A 25,135-nucleotide genomic window follows, 5' to 3' on the forward strand; every position below is an offset into this window, starting at 1 on the left:
TACTTTGAGCATTCTTGATATGTCGAAAATCAATTTCGAGCACATACGGTGATGAACAATGTTCGAGCGTCATTGCGATGCCAAGGAACACAATTGTTATCAATTCTTGCCACGTACACGTCATTGCTTCATGAGGGATAAATGATAGGACCGTGTCTTTGATGCTAGGCTTACATTACAATTAAAAGACTATTTCGGTTCTCAAGCATTCTCAAGGATTGAGTCATCAGGTTAAAAGCTATTGCTCAGAGACTTGAAGCTACAAGAAAGATACGAGGCGCGATATAGCTTGCAGGTGCTATATGTGTAGAACAATGACAATGTTACACATCATTGCTAGTAGTCTACCAATTGCTAAATTGTAAACGGCACACAATCTAGTAAAAGTTCAGAATAGTTAAAAAGCATGATAGGAACATTCGTCCAAAGATATATAGCAGATGACTCCACTTTACCATTGTTATAAGGAGGTAATTGCTGAGGTAATTTTAAGCTATGTGATGCCTGTACGTAGACATTCGCTACATATTTAACGCTTGTGCACTGCTACAGCAAAATGTAAGTCGTATCTCCACTTATCTATAGGCTGATGTCGTTCATGTACTCATATAGGAAAACGTAAGGTGATGGCTATTTCATGGCACTATGATGTTATTAGATGCAGTACTATTGAAAAGTACATCGTGGTGTTTGAAGATAACAGTCACCACTTCATCATATACGTGCGACATGTGTCCCATGAATATTTGAATGACGTTTATTTTTTCAATTTGGAAGGACACTAAAGCAGAATATCTTTACTGTTTTTTAGATAATTGTGCATTTTACATATATAAAGGAGTAGCGCTTTTGAGGGACACCACGAAATTGGGAATATGATAACTATATGATGTAAACTACATAATATGAAGGCATCTGGAGAGCTGGACGGGTATAGGCCTCCTTACCTCGGTTAGGGGGCGCTGCGCCACGCGCGTTTCGCCGCCTCGCTATCGAAAACCAGTCTCTCATCACCCCGCTTCCGCCATCTGCCTGCGCTGTTTAACCCCGTTCACGCGCTCTGCGCACACTGTTGTCTGGTCGCTTTATACGTGCAGTGTCACCTGTCACTTCCTGCGAAAGCTCTGAAATATTTTAAAAACATTTTCATGGTGTGGATATTGCCAGAACAAAGAGCGATTCATTGACAACCTTTGGGGGACGAAGCTACTGAATGAAACCATCAAACAAGATGTGGTTAGTGAGTGCTACTTGCTTTTCCATGTTGAACAGCCGCACTTCTATTACATAAAAGGAACACTCAAGGCAACTATCGAATCGACGCTGATTATTCAAATAGCGGTCCGCAAAACTTGTAGTGTTACTTTTAGCCCAAAGAAGTGCTTATATTCGTGGTTCAGTGACATTAATCAGGTTAGCGCACATAAAAAAAAATGGCAGCATATCAGTGAATGAAGGGTAGTGGGGCGAAGCATCCGTCCGTCAATTCGTTCTTGCTTCCGTCCATCCATGCGTGTGTTTGTGTGGCCGCCCGTGCGTCCATCCGCGCGTCCATGCGTGCGTCTGTTCATGCGTCCACACGTTCATCTGTGTGTCCGTCCCTGCTTTCATACATGCATCCACTCTTGCGTCCGTCCATGCATCTGTCTGTGTGTCCGTTCATCCACCTATTCAACATTCCAAGTACCACCATCTCACATCTTTTCATCATACATTCCTCATATAGAAGCACCGCCATCCAGCGGACATTCCAAGGACTGGACGAGAGAAGGCACACGCACACTTTCTTACGGCTTGCGGTTCGTGTCTACTTACCACCTTTAACCACCTCGAGTTCATGGTATATACTAGTTCACTGCGGCCCAACAATCGCTAAACCTTTCTAAAACCTAGGAGGTTACGCCCAGCAAGTATAACGTAGCAACCCTTTCTTGTCGTCTGTGCATTGTAGAACAATAAAATAATCGCAGCCTGCACTTCAACTAAAAGCCGAATTCTCCTGTCTCTCATTTCCCCCTAACAGCCATTGGCTTGTACATTGAGAACTATCTTTTATTGTTCAACAACGCACAGAAGAAATCTCTCACCGGCACCACCTTGGAGGTCAAAATGTTATACTTGTTACACACTACTGCAACGGCTACGAGGGACGAACGGGTGCCGCTATAAGAAGCTGCACCCCTAAACAAAAAAAAAAAAAAAACTGACTCGAGAAGAATGTCTGACGTCACTGTTGCCGTGCACAGCGTTGTCACTTCACTGCGCGGCCGCCGACACTAGTAGCAACAGAACGAAAGGCAGGAAAGCCAGAGCAGGAACGGCCATTGAACAATTTTCCGCCACCGGCTCTGAGACGGCGACGTGCTTGGTTCAACTGGGCCCTGCTATACGGCATGACCGACGCGTTTACCAAGGCGAAAATTGAACTTTTGAACCACTCGCACTATTATCCATAGGCACGTACAGTGGTCCTTTTTTCATAAATTAAACAGAAACGAATGAGCAGCAATTGATGGCGTCTGTTGATGCACGCAAGGTTGCTTATTCAGTGCAGCTAGTTCCGTTACTAGTGATTCATTGCGACGCATGTGTTTTCGATGCATTTACCTTAATTTCTGTGTAGTTACGACACCACTGCTGATAATACTATCCTTTGAGAGGTTGTAATACATTGAGCTTTCCCTCTCATGTTTTTGTTATATGACTTAGTGTACCAGTTATGTTCAAAGCAAGCGAAGGATGGCCAGTCGAGAGACGGCACCTAAAGAAAAGGGAAGATAATGAAAAGTGACTGCCTAGACGGGGACCAATTCGTTCGCCTCTGTACGCGGCTTTCTTGCCGAACACCTTTTGTTCACCGCACCTCGAATTCGATGCCTAAATGCGCCAAATTTGAGAATATTAATTATGTCAAAGCAATGAAGTACTTACACGAGATATGTATCTTATGATCAATGGTACAAAACTGTCTTTGTGAGTTGCGAATAACGCGGGTGATTTTCGTCTTTGTAGTTACATTCTCCATCCACATCTCGCTTCTTGTGCGTTGGACTGTTTTATTACGCATCCTCGAATGTTCTGTTGACAATTGTCTTCGGTTTCCATAGAATGCAAATGGGTACACATGCTTCTCCAATGACTGGGTCTACAACTAAATTTAGAACCGAAACTTTCACGATGGCTCCAGCAATGGTGGACCCCACGGGCAAAAAAAATGTTAGAGTAGTCGTGACCACAATTTTGAAATTTACTTGTGTGATTCACGTGTTAGCTTTTGCTAACTGAAACTGGAACTTTAAGCCTTCAAGATTAGCGTTTGTGTGTTTTGTGACATTTATTTAGAATATGAGCGGTTGTACGGCGCGCGCGTCACCATTCTGCGTTTATTTCTTGCACAGCGTGCTTCGCGGTAAAATGCTTTGCAGATTTGCATTGTGCAGGGTAGCATGGCTCTCTATCAAGGCTACTCAAAACAATAAGAGGAGACCTACCTTACCACACTTTCTCAATTGACCGGCTGTGGGTCGAGAACGTGAGTGGTTCACTCGCCCAGAATGTTCGCAACGTCTCGTTTCCAGTGTTTGTACCGTTCTTCTTTGTGTGAAAGAAACGGAAATGAACAAACCAAAGTCATTCACGTCGATGGCAATTCACAACGCAAAAGTAGCGTCAACTAAAGCATTTCTTTGCAGTGCACGAAGCAGTTGGCGTCTGCCTGTGCTTTGGCCGTCATTGAAGCAAGCGATCCAACAAGCACTTCTCGGCGGTAAAGTTGTGCGTCCGACGAGGCGTCAGAAATTCGCAGCTCTTTGTCTCAGTGTTCAACGCACAAACTGAGCCAATATTTTGATCAATCGTTGTTTCACACACCTTAGTTGCACAGGAAGCTGTGCAACGGAGTTGGTCTTTGTACTACCCAACACTGCCCTGAAAGTTGCGCGTTCTGTCTGCAGAACTACAGAGTCTGGCGTCTACTACCAGTTCGGCGTTTTGATTTGAGACTTCGTCGGCAGGACGGCGGCCATTTCGTGGCACGCGTGCGTGTCTTCGATGCCTGTTTATTAAATGCGCCGGCTTCTGTTGCGTCACATCAGCACCTGATTAGAAAGGAGACGCTGCAGTTGAAAAGAGGATGCTCGCGCTTTCTTAAAGCTGTTTTGAGATACCTTGTTACCGAGTGATTCCGGGTGAGTTCGATGTGTTTCAGCTTTAGCGTGTCTTATTTTGAAAACAGAACTTACCATTAGGCCTCAGCCAGACGTCATGTGTCTTGAGGTTAACAAAAAGACAAAACCGCTCACAGCCGACAAGGTTCTACGCTTTTACAACTCCTCAGCTGCTTGCGTACTGCGCAAACATTTTTCACGTTCGTTATATGTATTTTTTTTATTCATTCGTTTTTAATGACTCGGTATAAGCCAGCCTTGCATGTTTTTTGACAATAAAGTTTTGATGTTAACACAAAATGTCCAGCAAGGCTTTCATGAGAATTTCTGTCACAGAATACGTCGAAAAAATGAGCGTGCTCAGTAGGAAAGAGAAAAAAGTGAATAATCAAATTCCCACCCTGGGAGGTGAACCCACGGCATTGCTGTCCGCAACAATGGCGAGCGTTTAACCCACCACGTTACCACCGAAACCGTAGGGTAGGCTGCATGAGCTCGCCTTTACTTTTGTCATAGTGATGTTGTTCGCGAAATGGTGTCAGCACCTCGAAACGGAAAAGTCAGCTTTTGCGTCATTTCCTCAGTTACCTATGTTAACACGCCATTATAATACCACCACCATCGGGGTGCTTCAAATATCTGTGTGATTTTGCGAAAGTTCTCATTCCCCGCAGGGAGGCTCTCGCCTGGTCGTCAGCCCACGTTCCGCAATCTCCTTGCAATGAATAACATCTGGAATAAAACAAACACATGGTGTGTTGCGTTTCTTATCGCGTTTAACAATGTTTTGAAGAAGCGCATAGCGAGTACCTATGTTTGTAAGGTGCTTGTTGCTGCCATCTCTCTTCGAGTTTCACCATAGGTGGTGCACTAAACACCACTAGGCATTAAAGTGGGTGGGCCAACGTGAAGTGAAGCTATAACTGCCAAACACCTGTCCATGTTGTAATCATCATCATCATCAGCCTGACTACGTTCACTGCAGTACAGAGGCCTTTCCCAGACTCCGCCAATCAACTCGATTCTGTGCTACTTGCTGCCACTCTGTACCCACTTTCTCTTGCAATTCAGTCTGCGTTCCTTGACGACCAGAGGTAATATTGCATTCGTGCAACGCGCCCTGTCAATGAGCATTTCTCCTATTTGATTTCTTGAAATGAACAGATTTATTTCTGGAGAGATAGAGAAAAACGAAGCGAAGCTAAAGGCCATTTGGCCTGGCGTGGCTTCGCTACGGGAAAAAAGTTCAGCAAACAGTGCTACATAGAATAATAATTATCAAAATAACAGGAGCAGCATAAATGACAGAAACACAGAAATAGCATAAAAGCAAAAATAGGTGATATATAAGTACAAAAATAGGCTGCATAGACACACAGAATCAGACATCGAGGCTCTTTTCATTACATATTCAAAAAAAAACCTACATATTGATATAATCATATAATACACTCATATATTCATACATACATCTGCGCATGTGTACGTACATGCTACTGTATATACACGCGTTTTGTACCTAAAGGTGAGAGTATATGTGGAACCTAGCCAGAAGTTTATTGGAAACAAGATGTTTACTATACTCAATAATTGATATGTTTTATGTGATATTTGAAGTGTGTTATTGATAGGTTCAAATTCAATTGTTCACCTAAATGAGTTATAGGCAGTGTATAAGCTATAATGATTTATAAACTCTGATGTCCTTAACACCCGTTTCTTCTTTCATAAACTATGGGCTCCTCCTCTTGTCGCTAAGGCTTACACCTACTCTGTTCTTTTCCAATGGACGCTGTGTCGTCCTCCACTTAGGTTGAACTCCCTTCTCCATGATTTTCCTCCGTAGGCAAGTATCGGTAAGATGCAGCTTACCCTTGGAGAATAGTGGTAATCAATTATTCATAATTTGAGAAGGCTTGCCAAATGTGCTCAACCGCATTCTTACTCATCTAGTTGCCTGTTCTACAACTTAAAGTGCACTGCCACCTATCTCGTTGCGCTGTTCTCTTCTGAGGTTGTTGTTCATTAAATTCGCTTTCTGCAGATGAAGTTTAAGACCTACCTTCCTGCTCTCCTCGTCTAATTCAGTAATCATGAATTGCCATTTGTCCCCTGAGTTACTCAGCAATGCAATGTCATCGGTAAAGGACATTGATTGGTTGATTGATATGTCGAATCTAACGTCTCAAAACCACCATATGATTATGGGAGACGCCGTAGTAGAGCATTTCGGAAATTTCAACCACCATGGGTTTTTTAACATTCGCCCAAACCTGAGCACGTGGGCCTACAGCATTTTCGTCTCCTTGGAAAATGCAGCCGCCGCAGCCGGGATTTGATCCCGCATTCTGCGGGTCAGCAGCCGAGTACCTTAGCCACTAGACCACGGCGGCGGGGCATCGGTGAAGGGCAGCACAATACGGTACTCTCTAATATTTTACATTCCTAACTTTTCCTATTCTAGGCCTCTGAAAACCTCCTGTAAGCAGGCCTTAAGGACCATTTGGAAGATCGTGTTTTACATCCTTCTTAATCAGTATTGCGTCGCTCTTTTTATGGAGTGATCTGGTGGCAGTTGAAGCGCTTTAGATTTTTCCCGTGGTGTTTTTATATGCTTTGTCAATGCCCTGATTTCGCAGTGTCTGCATGAGCGTTAATGTCTCTACTGAATCAAATAACTTCTTCTAATCTATGATGGCTATGCATAGTGGTTGGGTGTAGCTTCGAATAGAAAGTAGCTTCTAATGCCCTCGCAGAACATGTTGCGTCTACTGGGCATGCTTTCGACTGGGATAAAGCCTGCATCATTGCCACGGACAGAAAGTTGTTACCACGATTGCACATGGAATCTCTGGCCATTCAAACTACTGCGCATAAGTTGAACAGAAATATTGGGACACTCCCCTTTGTGTACGCGCGATGTCTACAACACGTGATGAAACATGCATAAGAAGAGCACACTGCGCCATTTGCGGACACTGTGAACAAGGCTCTCGTGTGGGGAGCCCAAACGTCTTTTTAAGTTTTGTGTATTTCACCTTGGTCAGCGTTTTTGTTTTTGTTATTTTGCCCTATGTTTGTCCCCGAGCAGACGGGATTCCGTCGGACTCTTGACTGGTTGGGTGTATTCTGAACATTTTCCTGTCACCTGATTGATGGTATAAATGGGGTCGATTGTTGAGTAGCCTGTACAAAATCTTGCTTGATACCTTGGTTGATTGACTTTTTATGCTGGCCTAATTCTGCTAGCAGTTACCTTTGTAGATCGCTTGTATGCGACGGAGAGCAACCTCAGCACACCGTAATTCTTCAAGTCCTTGTCATTACGTTTCTTATTATTAAGATGATATACACATTATTTCAAGATTCTGGTACCCTTCACGTCAAGAGACACTTCATAAACAGAGTGGCCAGTTTTTCTAACACAACCTGTAATACGTTTTTCAGCAGATCTCATGCTACCTGATCCTCACCAGTAGTTTGGCATTTTTGTATTCCTTCCAAGGTTTTTCTGTCTTCATCTGTCATTTTTGGCGGAATGTCTGCCGAGGTAATGTTACCTCCTACATCATAGTCGTGGTTGTCCCCGCTGCTGCACAGAACTCTGGAAAGGTCCTTCTACTTTACCTACCATATTCATGTTAGTGGTTAGCTTGCCTTCCTTTCCTATTAGTGCATACACCTGATTTTTCGCCTATCCCAAGTTTAGTCTTCACCGCTTTCACGCTTCCTCCGTTCTTTAGAGCATGTTTAGCTCTCTCGTTGTCGAATGCCTTGCGCATATTATTCAAGTTTGAAGGCCGTGCTAGTTCCGTTTTGTCTGTTGACTTTGTGGCTTTCATGCCTTGATATTTTTCAATAAGGTTCTTCGTCTCCTGAGACAGCTTGCCAGTGTGTCTAGCTACCGTACCTCCAACTTCCACTGCACACTCCGAACTGATACTCGTCACACTACGAATAATTGCTTCAACGGTAAGACCGGTTTATTCTATAAGAGCAAAGTTTCTGCTCTGAAGCTAGACTGAATTCCTGTAATTTCGCTCTCAGTGCTAGCTCCTTGAGTGGCTTCTTGCGTACACATTCTATTAACTTCTAGATATCAGTGCACTATGAACAACCAGCTGCTGCAAAGGGCACGTTTAACATTCGTGCTATATTCACTCCTATGACGAAGGGATAAGCCCTGTCTTTTCAGTGCTTCGTGACTTTTTTGGCTACTGTTATTCTCACTTGGCCAATCGCATCGCCCGTCTAGTGGATTCTGGTGAAGATCGCAAGTGGCTTCAGTGACACAAGGTAGCATGGGTATCACGCATGAAACATGACGAAGTGCGTTCGACGAGCATATGTCTTCCCATCCACATTTCAGTCAGCCTGCTTGAAACACTTGCTGATATTCGTGCAACTTGTTTAGGGCATTGTGCTTCAGTGTTTCTATTAATTTGCTTCGAAGTTCATTCAAAGCTATACGTTTGTGAGTATATCAAGGATGCTTTCTGCAGGGGAATATCTTATATTAATACATGAAAAGTTTGACTTGGTGACTGAATAATAATAACTTAGTAACAATGTCTGTGCTTAAGGTTTCTGTTTTTATAACTTGTTAGTCAAAATTGACCACGCAATCACATCTAAGCCGTCCGACCGCTTGTGTTTCATTAAGGTATATTGAGTTGGCGGGCAAACAAGGCACTTACACAACTATTTCACGTAATTCCGCAAAATTTTGTGGAAAATCTCATGATAAAGTAGGTAAGTCATGACGTTTTTACGAGGAAATATTATCTTCCAAACCGCGATTGATTGAGTTATTGGTAAAAATGTACAGAATGACGAAATGTATGTGGCTGCAGTGTGCCGAAAGCGAAACAATATTCCAAGAGCTGGTTACAAAGCATTTATCATCGTATAGGTAATCAGGGCCCTCATCAGCGACAACAAAGCTTAAGCTCATGCATTAGTCAGAGAGAGAGAACTGTTTTAAGGGCAGAAAGGTTGGTCTCAGCTGCTGAGCTCTAGCCTGTTACTGTATAAATGAGACAAGTATGCGTCTATGAAACTCTTTGGTAGGGCCTGCAAAGTTTGCCTAGCCCGTGTAGCAAGGAGTAGTTTTTTTACAGATTGTTTTCGGTGAAGCCTTCTGGTTACATATGGACACTAAACTTGGCTGTCATACCGTTTACTTCATCGTATTATGGCTGGCAATGTTCGTGGGAAACTCAACGTGCCCTAAGCGAAAAGTAAGTATGGGTCTAAAACTTGAAATACCACACGGCTAGGGTTGGCTGATGCACATTGAAAACAATTTATCTGGTAGATTTCGCAATTGTTTCAAAAGAAATTTTAGCAGCCTAATCTGGACATTCCGCCTGCTTTTTGGAACTAAACGAAAATACGCTACAGTGAGTGCGCTAGTAAATTGTGTTTATGTAAACATACGCGAATCGTAGGGTTGTGTTTAATTTAGGTACGACTGACATGTATTCGTTTGTGTACCCCACTTCCAATAGTATGCTAAAAGCTCGGTTTAAAACACGAGAGAACTATGTCAGTTTACCGTACGAGATTAACAGCATATCGACATTTTCTGTTTATGAAAAGAAACTAAAAGTACAGAGAATTCTATCTCTTTAGTGCTGCAGTAGCAGCTTTGGCGCATTACGCAATTGCACATCAAGTACAGAATTCAGAAAGCCGTAGTACGGATGTGACAAGCAATGAGGTGGTGATCAACTTGTCAACACTATGGAATGCAGCCAGGAACCTATTCTTGAAGGCTTGCAGGTTCAAATCCTTTTTCGAGTAAGAGGAACAGAATTTAGCTTGCGGCAAGCCATCATCGTTTGCACGACGACGAGAAAGTTGCAAGTAAGCTGGTCCGCACGTTCAAACCGAGATCGAGGGAATGTTTCGGCGTCTATTGGCTGCCAATTTAAATTATTTTACAACGTGTCTGAAATAAAATGTGGGCGATTGAAAACTGACCACATTGTCTCATCTGTGGTGACCCTTACGACAAATGGCAACGTGCTGCCTGCTCAGCCCACCGCCAACACACCCAATCTATATGGATGGCCACCACCACTTCTCAGGTGACCGTGACATAGGTACTAAGCCTCGTTACTTCAGGCTGACCAGGGGCACCACGCCCAACAGTGGCTTAGCGCCGAACCCCAATTTACCGGACGCTGTAATCACTGTTCACAAGATGTTGATATTTGGGCAGTTGATGTCGGATCTCTGGCTTTTAAACGTCGGGCCTTTCAATCAGAATTAGCGAGTAACATTAGAAAGAGCAAGGTACTGCATTATCATTGAAGTCATACCATCTGATCTCATCGTATTCGCAACAACATTCGGTGCTGTCCACCTCCTGGTCATCGGACGGAAGAGTCTGAATGGCGTAGACTGCAGCAGGTGCTTACGAAGATGGGGCTTGGTAATAAAAAAAAAAAACTACAGAACTTCTTCTTTGCATGCGGCGTTTGACGAAAGACACCTGCATCTCTAATGCAATAATTTTGCGTGAACACTTTGTGTCATGACCAGCCCCCCAGGTCAATAAAGCCAATGGCCAAAAAAATATAAAGTATGGTTCCATGACACTATCTATGATAGACACGCGATTTTTTACTGTATGTACCTGCCCGCGAGAAGTGCGTGGACCACCAAAATAAAGCTCACGAGGTGCTCCACGGTAAATAGACCTCAGTTAAGGCAGGCTGCTGACGCATTACATTGCGATCCGACGCCAGAGTTAAAATAGATGGTAGAGTCTTGTTCTGAGCGTCGGCTGATGCCACCACGAACACGGAGGACCTGTTTGTGTGTAACGTCGATTTTGTCACTTTACCCGAAACGCACGGGTCCTGCGCTGACGGCAGCCAGTGTTCCATACCCGACATACAGTCACCTATTACACGTCACTGACAGTGTTACCAAGGTCTGGTGTGTCATCGGCAGAAGTCCCGAAGTGGGTGCTGTTACTGATACGTTATAGGAGTGCTATCGAAGTCACTCCCCACCGCCTCTCACTGGTTCTAGCCTACGAACCTACGAACAGAAAACTGTTACACTGCACATTTGTCTAACGCGCGTGTTTTCATTGTTTCTCTTAACAATCGGCGTGTTTCTTTCAATGGTTGTAGCATGCTTTTTTGAACATAGGCGTCTCTTTGATTCGATCACCCACCTAACAGTTCAAAGCTCGTCATCAAGTTTAGCACCCGTGCATCTCGCGAAAGCTCTTGGCTTGCACACCGCTGCCTACGCTTCCAGAAGAATTATGCGATCTTTTTTATGCTGAATCTCTTTGAGAAGCGGTACGCCGCAATGTCACTCATCCTATTGGCACAGTAGGAGCGCCGCTGTTCGCACGTGTTTGTAGTCTTGCTCCTCATTTGCACATAATTTCACGGCAAGAATTTGTGCATATATGTGAAGTCGCATACACGCACTGCTCTTTTGCTGCGTGGTAATTACCAGTACACATGGTCCCGAAACTCTCAGATGAATGCAGGCTGTGTGTTTGCAACTACGCCCTCAACACATTGACTAGCGGACGGCTATGCGATACCTTGCTGCTAGGACTTGATGGGGGTTCCACCCCATTATGTAAAATCGACATCATAAGGCATGCCAACAAATATCTGTTGAACTTCCGACGTACCGAAAGAATGCAAACATTCCTCTTTTTGACGCCTCTGAATACGTGCGTACGCCATTCAGTATACGAAATGGCACGAAAATTCTTGAAAGGTTTGATTACCGGGTTTCAAATGCGAAGCATATTTACCAAACTTCAGCGACTTTAAGACTATCTATCTATCTATCTATCTATCTATCTATCTATCTATCTATCTATCTATCTATCTATCTATCTATCTATCTATCTATCTATCTATCTATCTATCTATCTATCTATCTATCTATCTATCTATCTATCTATCTATCTATCTATCTATCTATCTATCTTGCTGCCTATTATTTTTAGCTCTCCTGGCTGTTCTGATGATAGGGTCTATACCAAAATGTTTATGGCATGCTATGAGTGTATAACGATCATAAGTGAGTAGTCATAACAAGAAAATTATGACATGTATGTCATGAATGTCATGATTTACATTTCCGGATCATGCTGCTCTCGCGATGGTTTTGTTCATATGGCATGTTGCAAAATCGTATAGTATGACATAACTACATGACGAACACAATTGAGAGACCCTAATGCGGAAATCTCGATATCGTTGTCATGCAAGTCATGACGACATTCCACCCTCATTATGCGCTCGCGACCGTTTCGTGAGCTTCACACATACCAATTTTATTATTAAGTCATCTGATTGTTTGTCGAATGCATGTGAGTGGTGCAAACATTATAATCATGGGGTGCGTGTCATGTAATAACATGACTACATGCCACGCTCATGATGCGCGCACGGCCGTTTCACTTGCTTTACATATACCAAACATGGTTTGGGGAACGTGAGTGGATGACGAAGGTATGGTAGTGGTGCATACATGATAATCATTAGATGCTTTTCACGTAAGAAGAACATGACTACATGTCGTACCTATGATTGTGGTCACGGCCGTTGCGCTAGCTTCACGTATACGAAATCTAGTATTACGTCCCGTGAATGGATGACGAATGCATATGACTGGTTCAAACTTGATAGTCGTGAGACGCGTGTAATGTAACAACATGAGTGCATGTCATGCTCATGGTGCACTCATGGCTGTTTTTAGCTCCACAAATACCAAGTTTTGTATCACGTGACGCGACAACACGACGAAGGTAAATGGCACGTCAAAACATGATATTCATGGTATGGCCTTCCAGCGATGTTTTCGGCGCTTTTTCTACGCTCTTGCCAGCGGACGTGTCATATTTGGTAAAGTGATTTCTACGATCGGTTTACTTGGGCAGTAAGGTTCATTATACAGACTCTTCCACAAGTTTCTGGTGTAGCTGTTTCTCAGAACTTTTCTTGGTTTCTTTCTCTTGGTTTCCCTTGCCTTAGAAGCATCAGCCCTTTCGCTCTGCGTTCGTCTAGGCTGTCGTATATGGGGGGGGGGGGGGGTTGACACTGTCATTATAGTTCGCATCTTCGCAAATATATGCCATTCCAACCACAAACTCTCTAATCTTGACTTCTGTGGCTTACCCGAAGTGTCATAGTTTTGATAAGTACTGGCGGTAGGCTTACGTTTTCTCGTTGACTTTAAATTTCTCTTTCTTTGGCGAAATGGCCTCGATTTCCTTTCATCAGGTATTAGGTTGCATAGGCGTGAGGACTGCAATACAACAAAATCTGACTTCTTCGGCATGCAATCATCCTCAAGTTCTGGTGTGTTATTATTTGGATTTCCAGATGCCTTCTGCTTTTCCTTCGTACAAGTCTCTTCCAGCATGTGCTCTTGAGTTGCTGTAACTGTCGTGTCGTTCGCTTCATTGGTAGTGTACGCTGATGGAAATTCTAAAGGCGTGGCCCAGTTTTTTGGAAGTAGTGGTTGTTCTGTGATGGTTGAATGCTCGTTACGGTGGTGAAATAGGTGACTTTCTGGCTTCCAGTACGTTCAGAAGTTCATCGGGAGTCTGAGTCGTTTAGCTTCCGTAGAACAAGATTGCTGCTGAAGAAGCAAAGGCTAGATGGTGGCGCCACAGTTGAAGAGTGCACGTTAGCTTGTACTTCTGTCCAAATTCTTTGCCTCATGGCTTCCAAGCGAGCTTGCCGAGCATTTAGTACGTCCGCGATCCTATAGTAAACTCTGACCTTGGCTAGAATTACCTGATGTTCATAAAGCTCTTCTTCCTCAATATCTGCTTCCAAATGATCAATGGCAACTGTTTTTTTCAATCTCCTCATCAATTACTCGTAATGTTCAGTCGAAATTCGGTTAATCTTGCGCAACTCACATTTTGATGGCTGGTTAATATGCTAGAGGTGTCCGATATCTGCAATGACCTGCGTGACGGCGTTGCGTGTGTGACTCTGTTTTTCACAGGGAGCCTCCGTGATCCGGTCCAGTGTCCGAAACGGGAGAGATCACTGGTAAGTCGTTTCACGAGGTGAGGTAGGATTCAACACGGCACCCATCGCAGAAGGGTCGCCGAACGATTATCCGTCACTTGTCGGGCTATCGTCCTTCATGATATTGTGCATAACGGGCCATCGTCGTGAAGGGCGAGTCAGTAATGAGCCGGAGAAGACGTGAGGGCTCCCGTCTCGCGAGCCTACAGACGGTGCCTGCACTCATGGGTCTGGGCTGTCCAGATGTACGTCATTGACCTATTCACTGATTTGATTGATATGTGGCATATAACGTCCCAAAACCACCATATGATTACGAGAGATGCCGTAGCGGAGAGCTCTGGAAATTTCGGCCACCTGGGGTTTTTTCCGTGCAGCCAAATCTGAGCACACGGGCCTACATTTCCGCCTCCATCGGAAATGCAGCCGCTGCAGCCGAGATACAAACCTTCTACCTGCGGGTCAGCAGCCGATTACTTTAGCCACTAGACCACCACGGCGGGGCGACCTATTGACTGCCTTCACTTGGGAACATCAGGCCACCGTCTTGAAGGGTGAGTCAGTACTGAGCTGAATAAGACGTGAGGCCTCCCGTCTCGCGAGCCTCCAGATGGTGCCTGAACTCACGGTGCTGCATTGTTGAAATGAACGTTGTTCACATATGCACTGCTTTGACAATATCGGGCCGTCGTCGCGCAGGGCGAGTCAAGACGGAGCCGAAGTAGACGTGAGGGCTCCCATTTCGCGAACCTCCAGATGCGTGTACTGACGTCAGTTCATGGGGTCTCCTAGTGGTCTCAGTTGCAACCGGAGTCGTGCTCCCAGATCTCAGCGAAGGTTAGGCCTCGCACATAAGCTTTACCCACGGCTGCTTCACAAAGTTCTCGAGGCTACGACTGCGGTCGAAATGCGTGAAGATTGCTCAGCCTTACCTCCGAAGGTTCTTACTTCCGAGTATCAACACACCAAAATGTAGAGAAAAGGACAAGCCACCGTGCCCGTGGTGAACTCCACTGGTCGACCTCTTCTTCATTCTGAATGCACTGCTCTAATCCTAATGATATCACCACTCCTCGTTTTCTACATTCTTTTTAACAGCCATTTCCTGGGGGAGCCATGGAATCTCATTAGGTCTAGCTTAGGAAGCCTTGATCCTGTGCCACCAGAAATATATGACAGGGGTTGCTTGATATGACAGAGAAGAGTCGGTTGGCAACTCACCGTTGTACCGGCCTGGTCTTGATGTTCGGACAGCAAGCTTCTCGATGTGATGTTTTGCAACAGTGCGACATCTCGCTGCCCCAGTTGTAATTGCGAACACTTGGCAACGGACAAAGAATGTTTCAACCTCGTCATGCGTCATGTGGGCGTGCAGTGCTTCGTCAGCCTTGGCGAGCTCGTCGCTGCTTTTCTCTGGGCGCTAAAGAGTGCTGCAAAGCCCCACCAATTCAAATTCATTGAAGGCTACCAGCTCGCCTAAGGCATTGATGGTCTTGGAGCTGTGTCGCCATCTAGTCGCTCTCGTGTTTCGCAGGCGTTCCATGGGGCTCCTTGAAATCGCGCAGGGTTTCAGCACCAATGTAAAATCCGAAGACTTCTTTCGTGGAAAACCTAGTTGAAAGGACTAATACGCCTGGAGATGAAGAGCAGAGCGCCTCGGCGTCCGTTTATTGCGGCGTTGGTCCGAGAACCACCCCACGTGCCTCGCGCCACCCACGTCCCTCTCTCTCTCTCCTCCGCCCTATGTCTAGTGTTTTTTTAACACGCCATATGTGGACATGGGCATCTGCTTGGAATTTGCGTAGGCCTATTCATTAGTAGTAACAGTCGCAGTACATGTGTACAGCCTTTTCGCAATGGGAGCACCTTTTTAATGTTCAAAACACGACGTTATTGCTAACTAGTCAGTCGGCCACGTTTTGATACACAAGGAAAGATTGCAGGGTACATTACAGACGGTTAACTTGCACGAGCTAAGACGAAAATGGTCCTGCAAAGCGGGGTGATGGGCAAGGCTTGGAAAACGTCAAAGAGCCGCAGCAGGTGGATGAGCAAAACGCGCCGTCCGCGGCCTAGAGACGCCTAGGTCACCGCGCAGGAGAGATTGGGTGGTTCGGATTGCGATGGTGGTAAGTAATAAACGAACTGCCTGATTTCTTTCAGAAAGACGTCGATACGAGTGTAGTGGAGCATACGCACTAATGCGTATGCGCCTTCCAAAGAGAACGAAAAACCCCGTGATCTGATTACGTGAGAACCTGTGCTGCCTTTGCCAGACTTGCCATACGCCCATTTTCCGTCGCGACCTCGTTGCAACTCTTCTGTTTGAATAAACATCATCGCTTTTGGTGGAGGCTGCTGAGATCCCTAAGCAGACATAGAGCTCCGCTCTCTCAAGTTGGCCGAAAGACCACCATACAACATGACTGACGCAGTCACCAACCAGTTTATCCCAGCACAGCCAGCACCATCAGCTGCCCCATCGACCTGCCCCGGCGCTACCCGTCAGCGGGACCCACTAATCTTCAGTGGCAGTGGTGAGCAAGACGTCGAAGACTGGCTCTCCTTGTACGAACGCGTAAGTGCCAGCAACAAGTGGTACAACGACTCCAAGCTTGTCTATGTTATATTTTACTTGGCTGACGTCGCAAAGCTATGCTTCACCAACCGCAAAACTGCCATCGCCAACTGGTCCACCTTTAAGACCCTCGTGACAGAAGCGTGCGGCCGACCAGAGGTCCGCAACCTCCGCGCTGACTAGCGTCTATGTCATCAAGCCCAGCAGCCTGGTGAGACTTTTGCTAGTTATATTGAGGACGTGTCGACCTCTGCAGGCGCAATAACCGATCCATGCCTGAAGAAGAGAAAATTTCACATATTCTCAAGGGCATCGAGGATGGCGCATTCCAGATGTTGCTGGCGAAAAGCCCGACCACGGTAGCAGTCCTCGTAAGCTTGTGCCAGAGGTTCGATGAGTTGCGTTGTCAGCGTTCCATCGCCCGACAGAGTGTCCCATCACATGATTTCATCTAGGCCGTCACACTCGCAAATGGCAACGTACGCCAAGGAACTCTGTCGAACCAGATTAAAGACTTCATCAGGGAGGAAGCCGCCCGAGAGCTCTTCCTGCTGCCGCATTGCGACGCGCCCACCACAAGCCTCCCTTCGACACTGCAGCAGGCCATACGCACTGAAATTTGCGATGCCCTCCCTACAGTTCCGGCCCTTTACCCACGCACTTCGGTACCATCTGATCTATCAACTGCCGGCTACGAACATCCTGTGCCACCTTCACCTCTTAGCTACGCAGCTGTGGTCGCGCGGTCCCCACCGCATCCAGTCGCCTTATCGGCTCCACCTCCTCCGGCCTCGCCTCCAGTTTACAGGCTCCCACCTCGCTTTTTCCGTCGATCTAATGAGTGGCACACCCAAGACAATCGTCCTACCTGCTTCACGTGTGGCATCGCTGGCCACATTGCACGCTTCTGCCGCCGCCGTTCCACACCTGTTAACGCATATTTCGGAACTCCTACCTACGCGCCGCAGCAGGTCACCACGTCTGCATATGAACAGAGGCACTCAGACTCGGATCGCTGCTCATCGACTGCTTGTTTCCCATCCCCTCGTCGCCGATCGCCATCGCCTATGCGTCTTCGACCACCTCCTGAGGAGGGAAACTAAACAGTGCAGTTCCGGAGACAAGAACTGCAATTTGTGCGCAATTCCCAAGGCCTCCGTTTTCACCGCAAATTGTTGTTGATGTCGATGTTGAGGGAGTCGCCGCATTGATGCCGGGGCCACCGTTTCTGTGATGAACGCAAAATTATGTCGGAAACTGAAGAAAGTGACCACATCTCTCTGTGGCATGATGGTGTCCACGGCTAGCGCGCAACGCATTCACCCCTCGGCTATGTGTACGGCGCGCGTCGTCATCCAAGACGTTATGTACGTCGTACAGTTTTTTGTTCTACCATCTTGCTCTCATGACCTTATCCTCGGTTGGGATTTCTGATCATGTCTTGAAGCTATCATCGATTGTTCCCATGCCGAAGTGTCTCTTGTGCCAACATGTGAATTTCTACCACCCGACCGGTCTCCTCGGCTCTGCAAACTATTCGCTGACGACGACATCACCTTGCCTCCGGAAGCTTCGGTCCCTATAAGCCTTTTATGTGTGGCGCAACCTGATGCCACGGTGGTGTTTACACCATCTCCGGTTTTTACTGAACGTAAGAGCATCGTTCTCCCATTTGCCGTTCTTACAATTCCGTCTGGTTTATCCGTAATGCTGGTTATCAAACACCGCAACTACCTATTGGCTTACTTCGTGGTGAAACCTTAGGATATGTGCAACCTGTCGACCATATTGATGATATTATTCTTCCCGACGCAACGCCACGTCACATTGCCGCAATCCCTCATGCGTCTGAGCCATCAAGGTTGTCAGCCTTCGACGATGCTATTGACACAGACCTTCCCCTCTCGCATCGCCGCCAACTTGTTGCTCTCCTTAACAAGTTTCGCTCTTCTTTCAAATTTCAAGAACCTGCTTTGAGCATCACCACTACTATCACTCATGCTATTGACACCGGCTCACATTCGCCTCTGCGACAGCGTCCTTACCACGTTTCCGCCGAAGAGCGCCGCGTCATTACGGAGCAAGTAGATGACATGCTTAAAAGTGGAGTCATACAGCCTTCTCAAAGCGCATGGTCATCATTTGTGGTTCTGGTGAAGAAAAAAAGATGGCACCGTTCAATTTCGCGAGGAATATCGCCACTTAAACAAGATTAAAGAAAGATGTCTACCCGCTACCACAAACAGACGATGCTCTTGACTTTTTACAAGGTGCCGAGTACTTTACATCCTTGGATCTGCGTTCTGGGTATTGGCAGGTGTCAATGGCTGAATGTGATCGCCCTAAAACAGCCCTTGTAACGCCGGATCGCCTATATGAGTTCAAAGTCTTGCCATTTGGGCTCTGCAACGCACCTGCCACATTTGAGCGCATGATCGGTACCATCTTGCGTGCCCATAAGTGGAAAACTTGCTTGTGTTACCTGGACGACATCGTAGTCTTTTCATCTGATTTCCCGGGACATCTTGTTCGCCTCCATGAGATTCTGACGTGTCTAACTTCTGTTGGCCTACAACTCAACTCCAAGAAGTGCCACTTCGCAGCACGGAAACTAACCATCTTGGGACATGTCATCACAAAAGACGGTGTTCTCCCGGATCCCGATAAGCTTCGGGCTGTCGCTGACTTCCCGTTGCCCACATCACTGAAAGCCCTAAGAAGTTTCGTCGGTCTCTGCTCCTACTTTCGTCGCTTCGTGCGCAACTTCGCGTCCACCATCGCACCTCTCACGCATCTGCTTTCCAACAGCAAAGGTTTATTTGCACGGTCACCTGCATGTGACGACGCATTTCGCCAGCTGCGCCGCCTGCTGACATCACCACCTATTCTTCGTCACTACGACTCCGCTGCTGCCACAGCAATTCACACCGATGCAAGTGGCATCGGTCTTGTTGTAGTTTTGGCACAACGGAAAGGCACCCAAGCCGAATACGTAGTCGCCTATGCAAGTCACGCTCTCAAGAAGGCTGAATTGAGTTACTTCGTGACAGAGAAGGAGTGTTTGGCCATAATCTGGGCGTTGACGAAGTTTCGCTTGTACCTTTACGGCTGTCCTTTCGACGTGGTCACAGATCGCCACGCTCTATGTTGGCTGTCCACCTTGAAAGACTCGTCCGGACGCCTGGGGCGTTGGGCACTTCGATTGCAAGAATACGACATCCGTGTCGTATATCGTTCCGGTCGCAAGCATGGGGATGCCGATGCATTTTCGCGATCGGCACTAACACCAGATGTGGCTTCTCTGTCACCCCTTTTTACAACCTTGTCACCAATAGACACCACTGACATGCTTTCGGAGCAGTGTAAAGACCAATACCTTGCATTGTTACATGACTACCTTACCGATCCGTCTGCTGTCCCTTCCACGAGAACGCTATGCCTACAAGCAGCCCACTTTACAAGCAGCTCACTACAAGCAGCCCACAACATTCTGTACCGCCGCAACTACATGCCTGGTGGTCGGAAGTGGCTCCTTGCTGTCCCAACTCATATGCGCTCTGACATCTATATGAATTTCCATGCTGACCCCGAAGTGCTCACGCAGGTGTCCTGAAAACCTACGAAAGGCTGCGCCAACGATATTACTGGCGAGGAATGTATCGCTTTGTGCAGAAATACGTTCAGTCTTGCACCACTTTCCAGCAGAACAAGACACCTCCGCGGCACCTTGCTGGCATGTTACAGCCGCTCCCATGCCCGGCTCGCCCATTCAACTGCGTGGGTATCGACCTCTAGGGCCCCCTCCCATATAGTCGCTCTGGAAACCAGTGTATTATTGTCGGCGTCGATCATCTGACACGCTACGCTGAGACTGCAGCTCTACCGGCAATGACCACCCACGAAGTTGCACTCCTCATTCTGCGCAGCTTCAATCTCCGCCATGGGGCTCCACGTGAATTACTCAGTGATAGGTGCCGAGTGTTCCTGTCGGAGGTCATCCAAGCTATTCTCGCTGAATGCAGCACCATCCACCGGAAATCTACCGTATACCATCCACAGACGAATGGTATCACTGAACGGTTCAACCGCACACTTGGCGACATGCTGAGGATGTACACCTCCTTCGACCACACTAACTGGGACGCTGTATTACCTTTTGTTACCTTCGCTTACAACACCGCGACGTAAGTGACTACCGGTTTTTGCCCGTTCTTTCTGTTGTACGGCCGCGAACCATCCCACCCACTCGACACCATACTCCCGTACCGCCTTGATGCATCGGAGTGCTCCCCGTTTTCGGAAGTCGCCAGATATGCTGAAGACTGCCGTCAGTTGGCTGGTCTATGAGAAGTGAGGCTCAAGCTCTACAAAAAACCCGACATGACGACTTTCATCACATAGCGCCTACGTTTCGCACTGGCTCCCTTGTGCGGCTTTGGGTGCTCCCGCACGTTCCTGGCCTTTCTTCTAAGCTTCTGGCTCGGTACCATGGTCCATACTGTGTCATTGACGGAACCTCGCCGGCGAATTACATCATCGAGCCCCCAACTGCCAGATTTGCGCCGTCGAGGACGCGAGACCGTATACGTCGACCGTCTCAAGCCGTACAACGACCCCCTCATTGTGCCTACTCCCTGAATCGCCAGGATGGCTACTCTTCACCCCGGGGTAGTGTAGTGGAGCGTACGCACCAATGCGTATGCGCCTTCCAAAGAGAACGAAAAACCCCGTGCTCTGATTGCGCGAGAAACTGTGCTGCCTTTGCCAGACTTGCCGTACGACCATTTTCCGTCGCGACCTCGTTGCGACTCGCCTGTTTGAATAAACATCATCGCACGAGTAACGATACTGGAAGGGCACAATGCATGCAATTTGTGGAGTTCTTCGTGTACAACCTGCCGTATGAGTTCTGTGAGAACGTTCGTGCCATCACATCCTGGCATAAGCGAGCACGCAGCGGACATGGCCGTCTGAAAATTAAGCTGCGACAACTGCTGCTGAATTGCGTGCTTTATAACGGCAGCCTTACGTATGAATTTTACAGCGTCGTATGAAGCTTATGCAGAAGGCCCACGCAAATCTGCTCTTTCACGCCTCAAAATAATAGGCGCAACTTCTTTTTTTCTGGCACATGGAGGTCAGCCCATCAAAATGATTGCGGCATCTCTTCAAAAAATCATGGCGACGCTCTCGTTTGCCATTTCAAATTGCAAAGAATGTACCTTCTTCACTCTCTCTTTCCGTTGGGGGTTACCGAAGGCCTCACGGAGCTGCCGATGTAATTGTTACCAACTTGAATGACGCTTCGTTTTTCTCGCATCACCATATTACCACGTCTAAGAGATATATGTAGACACTTTTCAACTTACGGCCGATTTTCCTTGTCGTTAGTGGCAGTGACTTGGTCGAAGGGGTCGAGCCAGTCTTGCACATTTTCATCTTCAGCGGAATCGCCATGGATTGGGTTGAGCGTGCGAGGCGTATGTGTTGGTGACACAGGGTACGCCAGCCAATGGGCGATGCTCGATTTGGATTGCGCATGTGAGCAAACTTTGTCCTCACGGAACTTTCCAAGTGGCCGAACTATGGTGGCAGTTCTTGAAGGCGGCGGCTCCTTCTGTTGATATCAGCCGACTGATGTCAATTGTTTCTGGTTCAGTACCAGCAGGCATAAGCCATCACAGTACCCAGCACCCCCACCAGTTTGTCGAGAGAGGAAACAGGCACTCGAAGCGACCGACTGCTTTCTGACCGGACCACGCAACCTCTCAGTTATACGCTGTCTTCTCGTGCCACCAACAGAGCGCGTCGATACGAGAGGGTGAACACTTTCACGAATGAATCGATATTGAGGTTTCCGAAGAACAATCGAGTTAGAAAGAAGAAGTGCACATCCGTACATTGCACACTGCTATTCAAAACGAGAAGGTGGGCCATCATAAAATTTAGAACAGCGATCTCGCAGCTCTTTACTTCGAACAGTGACCCGCGTGTCCGACGCTCCCAGCCGAAAGAAAAGTAGCGACAAAACAACGCAAGCTTTTGAAAAAAAGTGCTCTCCAGATACAGGACACAGTCCAGTAAGTTGTTTGTTCGGGCCCCACGTTCCAGTGTCAGGTTCGATTTAATGCAGTTAAAAATGCTGTATTTATTAAGCTCTAAGCGTGTGGAAGAAGACTTGTGCCCAAAATGTGTGGTTGAGTGTGCTAATGGTTTAGTTGAAGGAGATAACTTAGAGAGAAACGCTTGCCTTTTTTTGTTTGGCAAGTGTGCTCGTAGAAAGGTTTAAATATTGGACCCATTGTGGCGGGGTAAGGAACGTTCTTGTAATTTTTGATAATGCTAGGTTTTCAGGAATTGCATGTGAAACCACCGAATTGAGCTCTATGTAGGCATGTCTGGGATGTGGTAGAAAGTCAGCGCTAAGGCAGTTATCCTTTTAGACCTTAACCACCAGAGATTGTTCTCTTTTCCCCAAAGGAGCTATAATTTCGAACTGAGGTCATTCCCTGCGACAAAAACCCATACGCCTGGCGTGCTTTTTCGTACGATTGTCACGAAAACAAATATCATTCAACGAAGTTTTTCCGGGTATAATATAAAGCCGAACCTGGGGGGCATAGTTTTCAGTATCGTTGCTGAACATGGTGTCACGGTTAGCCTGAGCACTATCTCAAAACAGAAGCTTCATGGCTTCTTCAAACTTGTCTTTCGTCTGATTCAAGAAGTTTGAGTGAATCCCACGAAAAATATCATTGCTGCAGACACAACAGATGAGAAGATGGTGCAAACCCTGTTAGGTCTATGTCAGCTACGCAACGTCAACGTGCGGGCTTTTGTTCCACAGGGCGCTAATGTAAGAGCTCGGGTTATATCAGATGTAGACATAGAACTTTCAGACGACATTTCAAAAAACTTTCAGACGACGTTTCAAAAAGTATGATAGTCTGTACGTCACCATGCAGAGTCATCAGCGCTTGAAGGCTTAGCTCTTCGAAGTGTGTGAAGACTTTTTTCGGGTGCGGAAAGCTACCTAGTCACATATAAGCCGGACTAGTGTGGTACCCGGTCCAAACTTTCATACCTAAGCCTCTACAATGCCGCAAAAGTCTCAAGCTTGGACATGTACAGGGTTTCTGCACAAATGTTGTGGTCTGTGCTAAATGTGCCGCAAATTACAACGTAAAAATATGCTACAGTGCGACATCTCGCTGCCCTAACTGTAATGGCGAACACTTGGCAACGGACAAAGAATGTCCCAAGCTAATGAAAAAAAAAACGGAAGGTCCTGAAAGAGAAATCTAAACAGACAGCATCACGAGAAAAGACGTGTAGCTGTAGTGCCCGTCAAGTAACTGGAAACGGTACAACTGAAGATACACCTGTACGTTCGAAAAATAGTACAGTCAGAGAGAATCGAAGTGACGAAGAGAGGCGCAGTTTCAGCATTTCGGTGACACCGTGGCCGGCAATACCATCAAAGCTGTCGGACACAACCTCCTCAAAGGTCACGCCTCATAAAGTTTCGGAACCAGCTTCCGCGAAAGCCATGTCTGCAATAGAAAATACTGTAAACAGGGCACCGGAAACGGCTCTAGCCAACGATGATGCCCAACTTGTAACCATGCTTAAGATGCTTGTTGATGTCGTGATATCACTCATAGCGGGTCCTCAACCGCCAGCAGCATTAGCCGCACAACAGCTCTTGGAGGCTATCGTTCCCGTTCTCCACAGTCTTCACTAGAAACAATGTGAACACCTGTCGCAAGTCCCGTCCCTATGTACTGCAAAGGAACGTCAGGTCTCTACGACCACGCCATTCTGATCTCGTTCTTAGGCTTCTTGCAATAAAAATCCGCCGGATGTTATAGCTCCCCAAGAAACCAATGTGAGAAATGACGAGCTCAGACTTCCGTGTTACGTAGGCGTTCACAGCAATACCCGATGGACGGCAATGGCGTGTGCATCTTTCCAGTGTACAGACACCACGCATCCTCGAAATGCTTCGAACGCGTCGTTGTACATACGATCTGATGTTCATTTCGCAGTTATTGACGCAAGTGACCTCTGCGACGCCAACTTTGAATGTGTAGCAGTTGCTATTATTCTCAGGACCAGCACTATGACTATGGCAAGCATATATTTTCGGCCAACGTGATCGTCGGACATCACATTGCTGGATTGCCTGCTATCTCGGTGTGGCTCGTGATTTCTGCTGTGTGGAGACTGCAATGCCCACCATCTTCGTTGATGTTGTCACCCAAAAGACAATCGTGGAGCGGAAATCAATGAGCTTATTGTTAAACATGATCTTCAGACCCTTAATGACGGCTCCTCTACATTTATTGGCAGAGGAA

General features: G+C 46.7%; 1 protein-coding gene across 9 annotated transcripts in view; it reads left to right on the forward strand.

The window, feature by feature from the left end:
- Positions 1-311: 311 nt before the first annotated feature.
- Positions 312-25,135, forward strand: part of LOC142764790 (uncharacterized) — a 318,584-nt gene continuing 293,760 nt past the window's right edge. For all 9 annotated transcript variants that reach the window (XM_075865312.1, XM_075865316.1, XM_075865317.1 and 6 more), the window contains exons 1-2: positions 312-558; positions 9,287-9,406. In XM_075865312.1, the coding sequence (XP_075721427.1) occupies positions 9,317-9,406 (90 nt within the window). In that variant the 5' untranslated portion in view covers positions 312-558; positions 9,287-9,316. The remainder of the gene's footprint in view (positions 559-9,286; positions 9,407-25,135) is intronic.

Source organism: Rhipicephalus microplus, chromosome 6, assembly GCF_043290135.1.
Source record: "Rhipicephalus microplus isolate Deutch F79 chromosome 6, USDA_Rmic, whole genome shotgun sequence".
Taxonomy (NCBI): domain Eukaryota; kingdom Metazoa; phylum Arthropoda; class Arachnida; order Ixodida; family Ixodidae; genus Rhipicephalus; species Rhipicephalus microplus.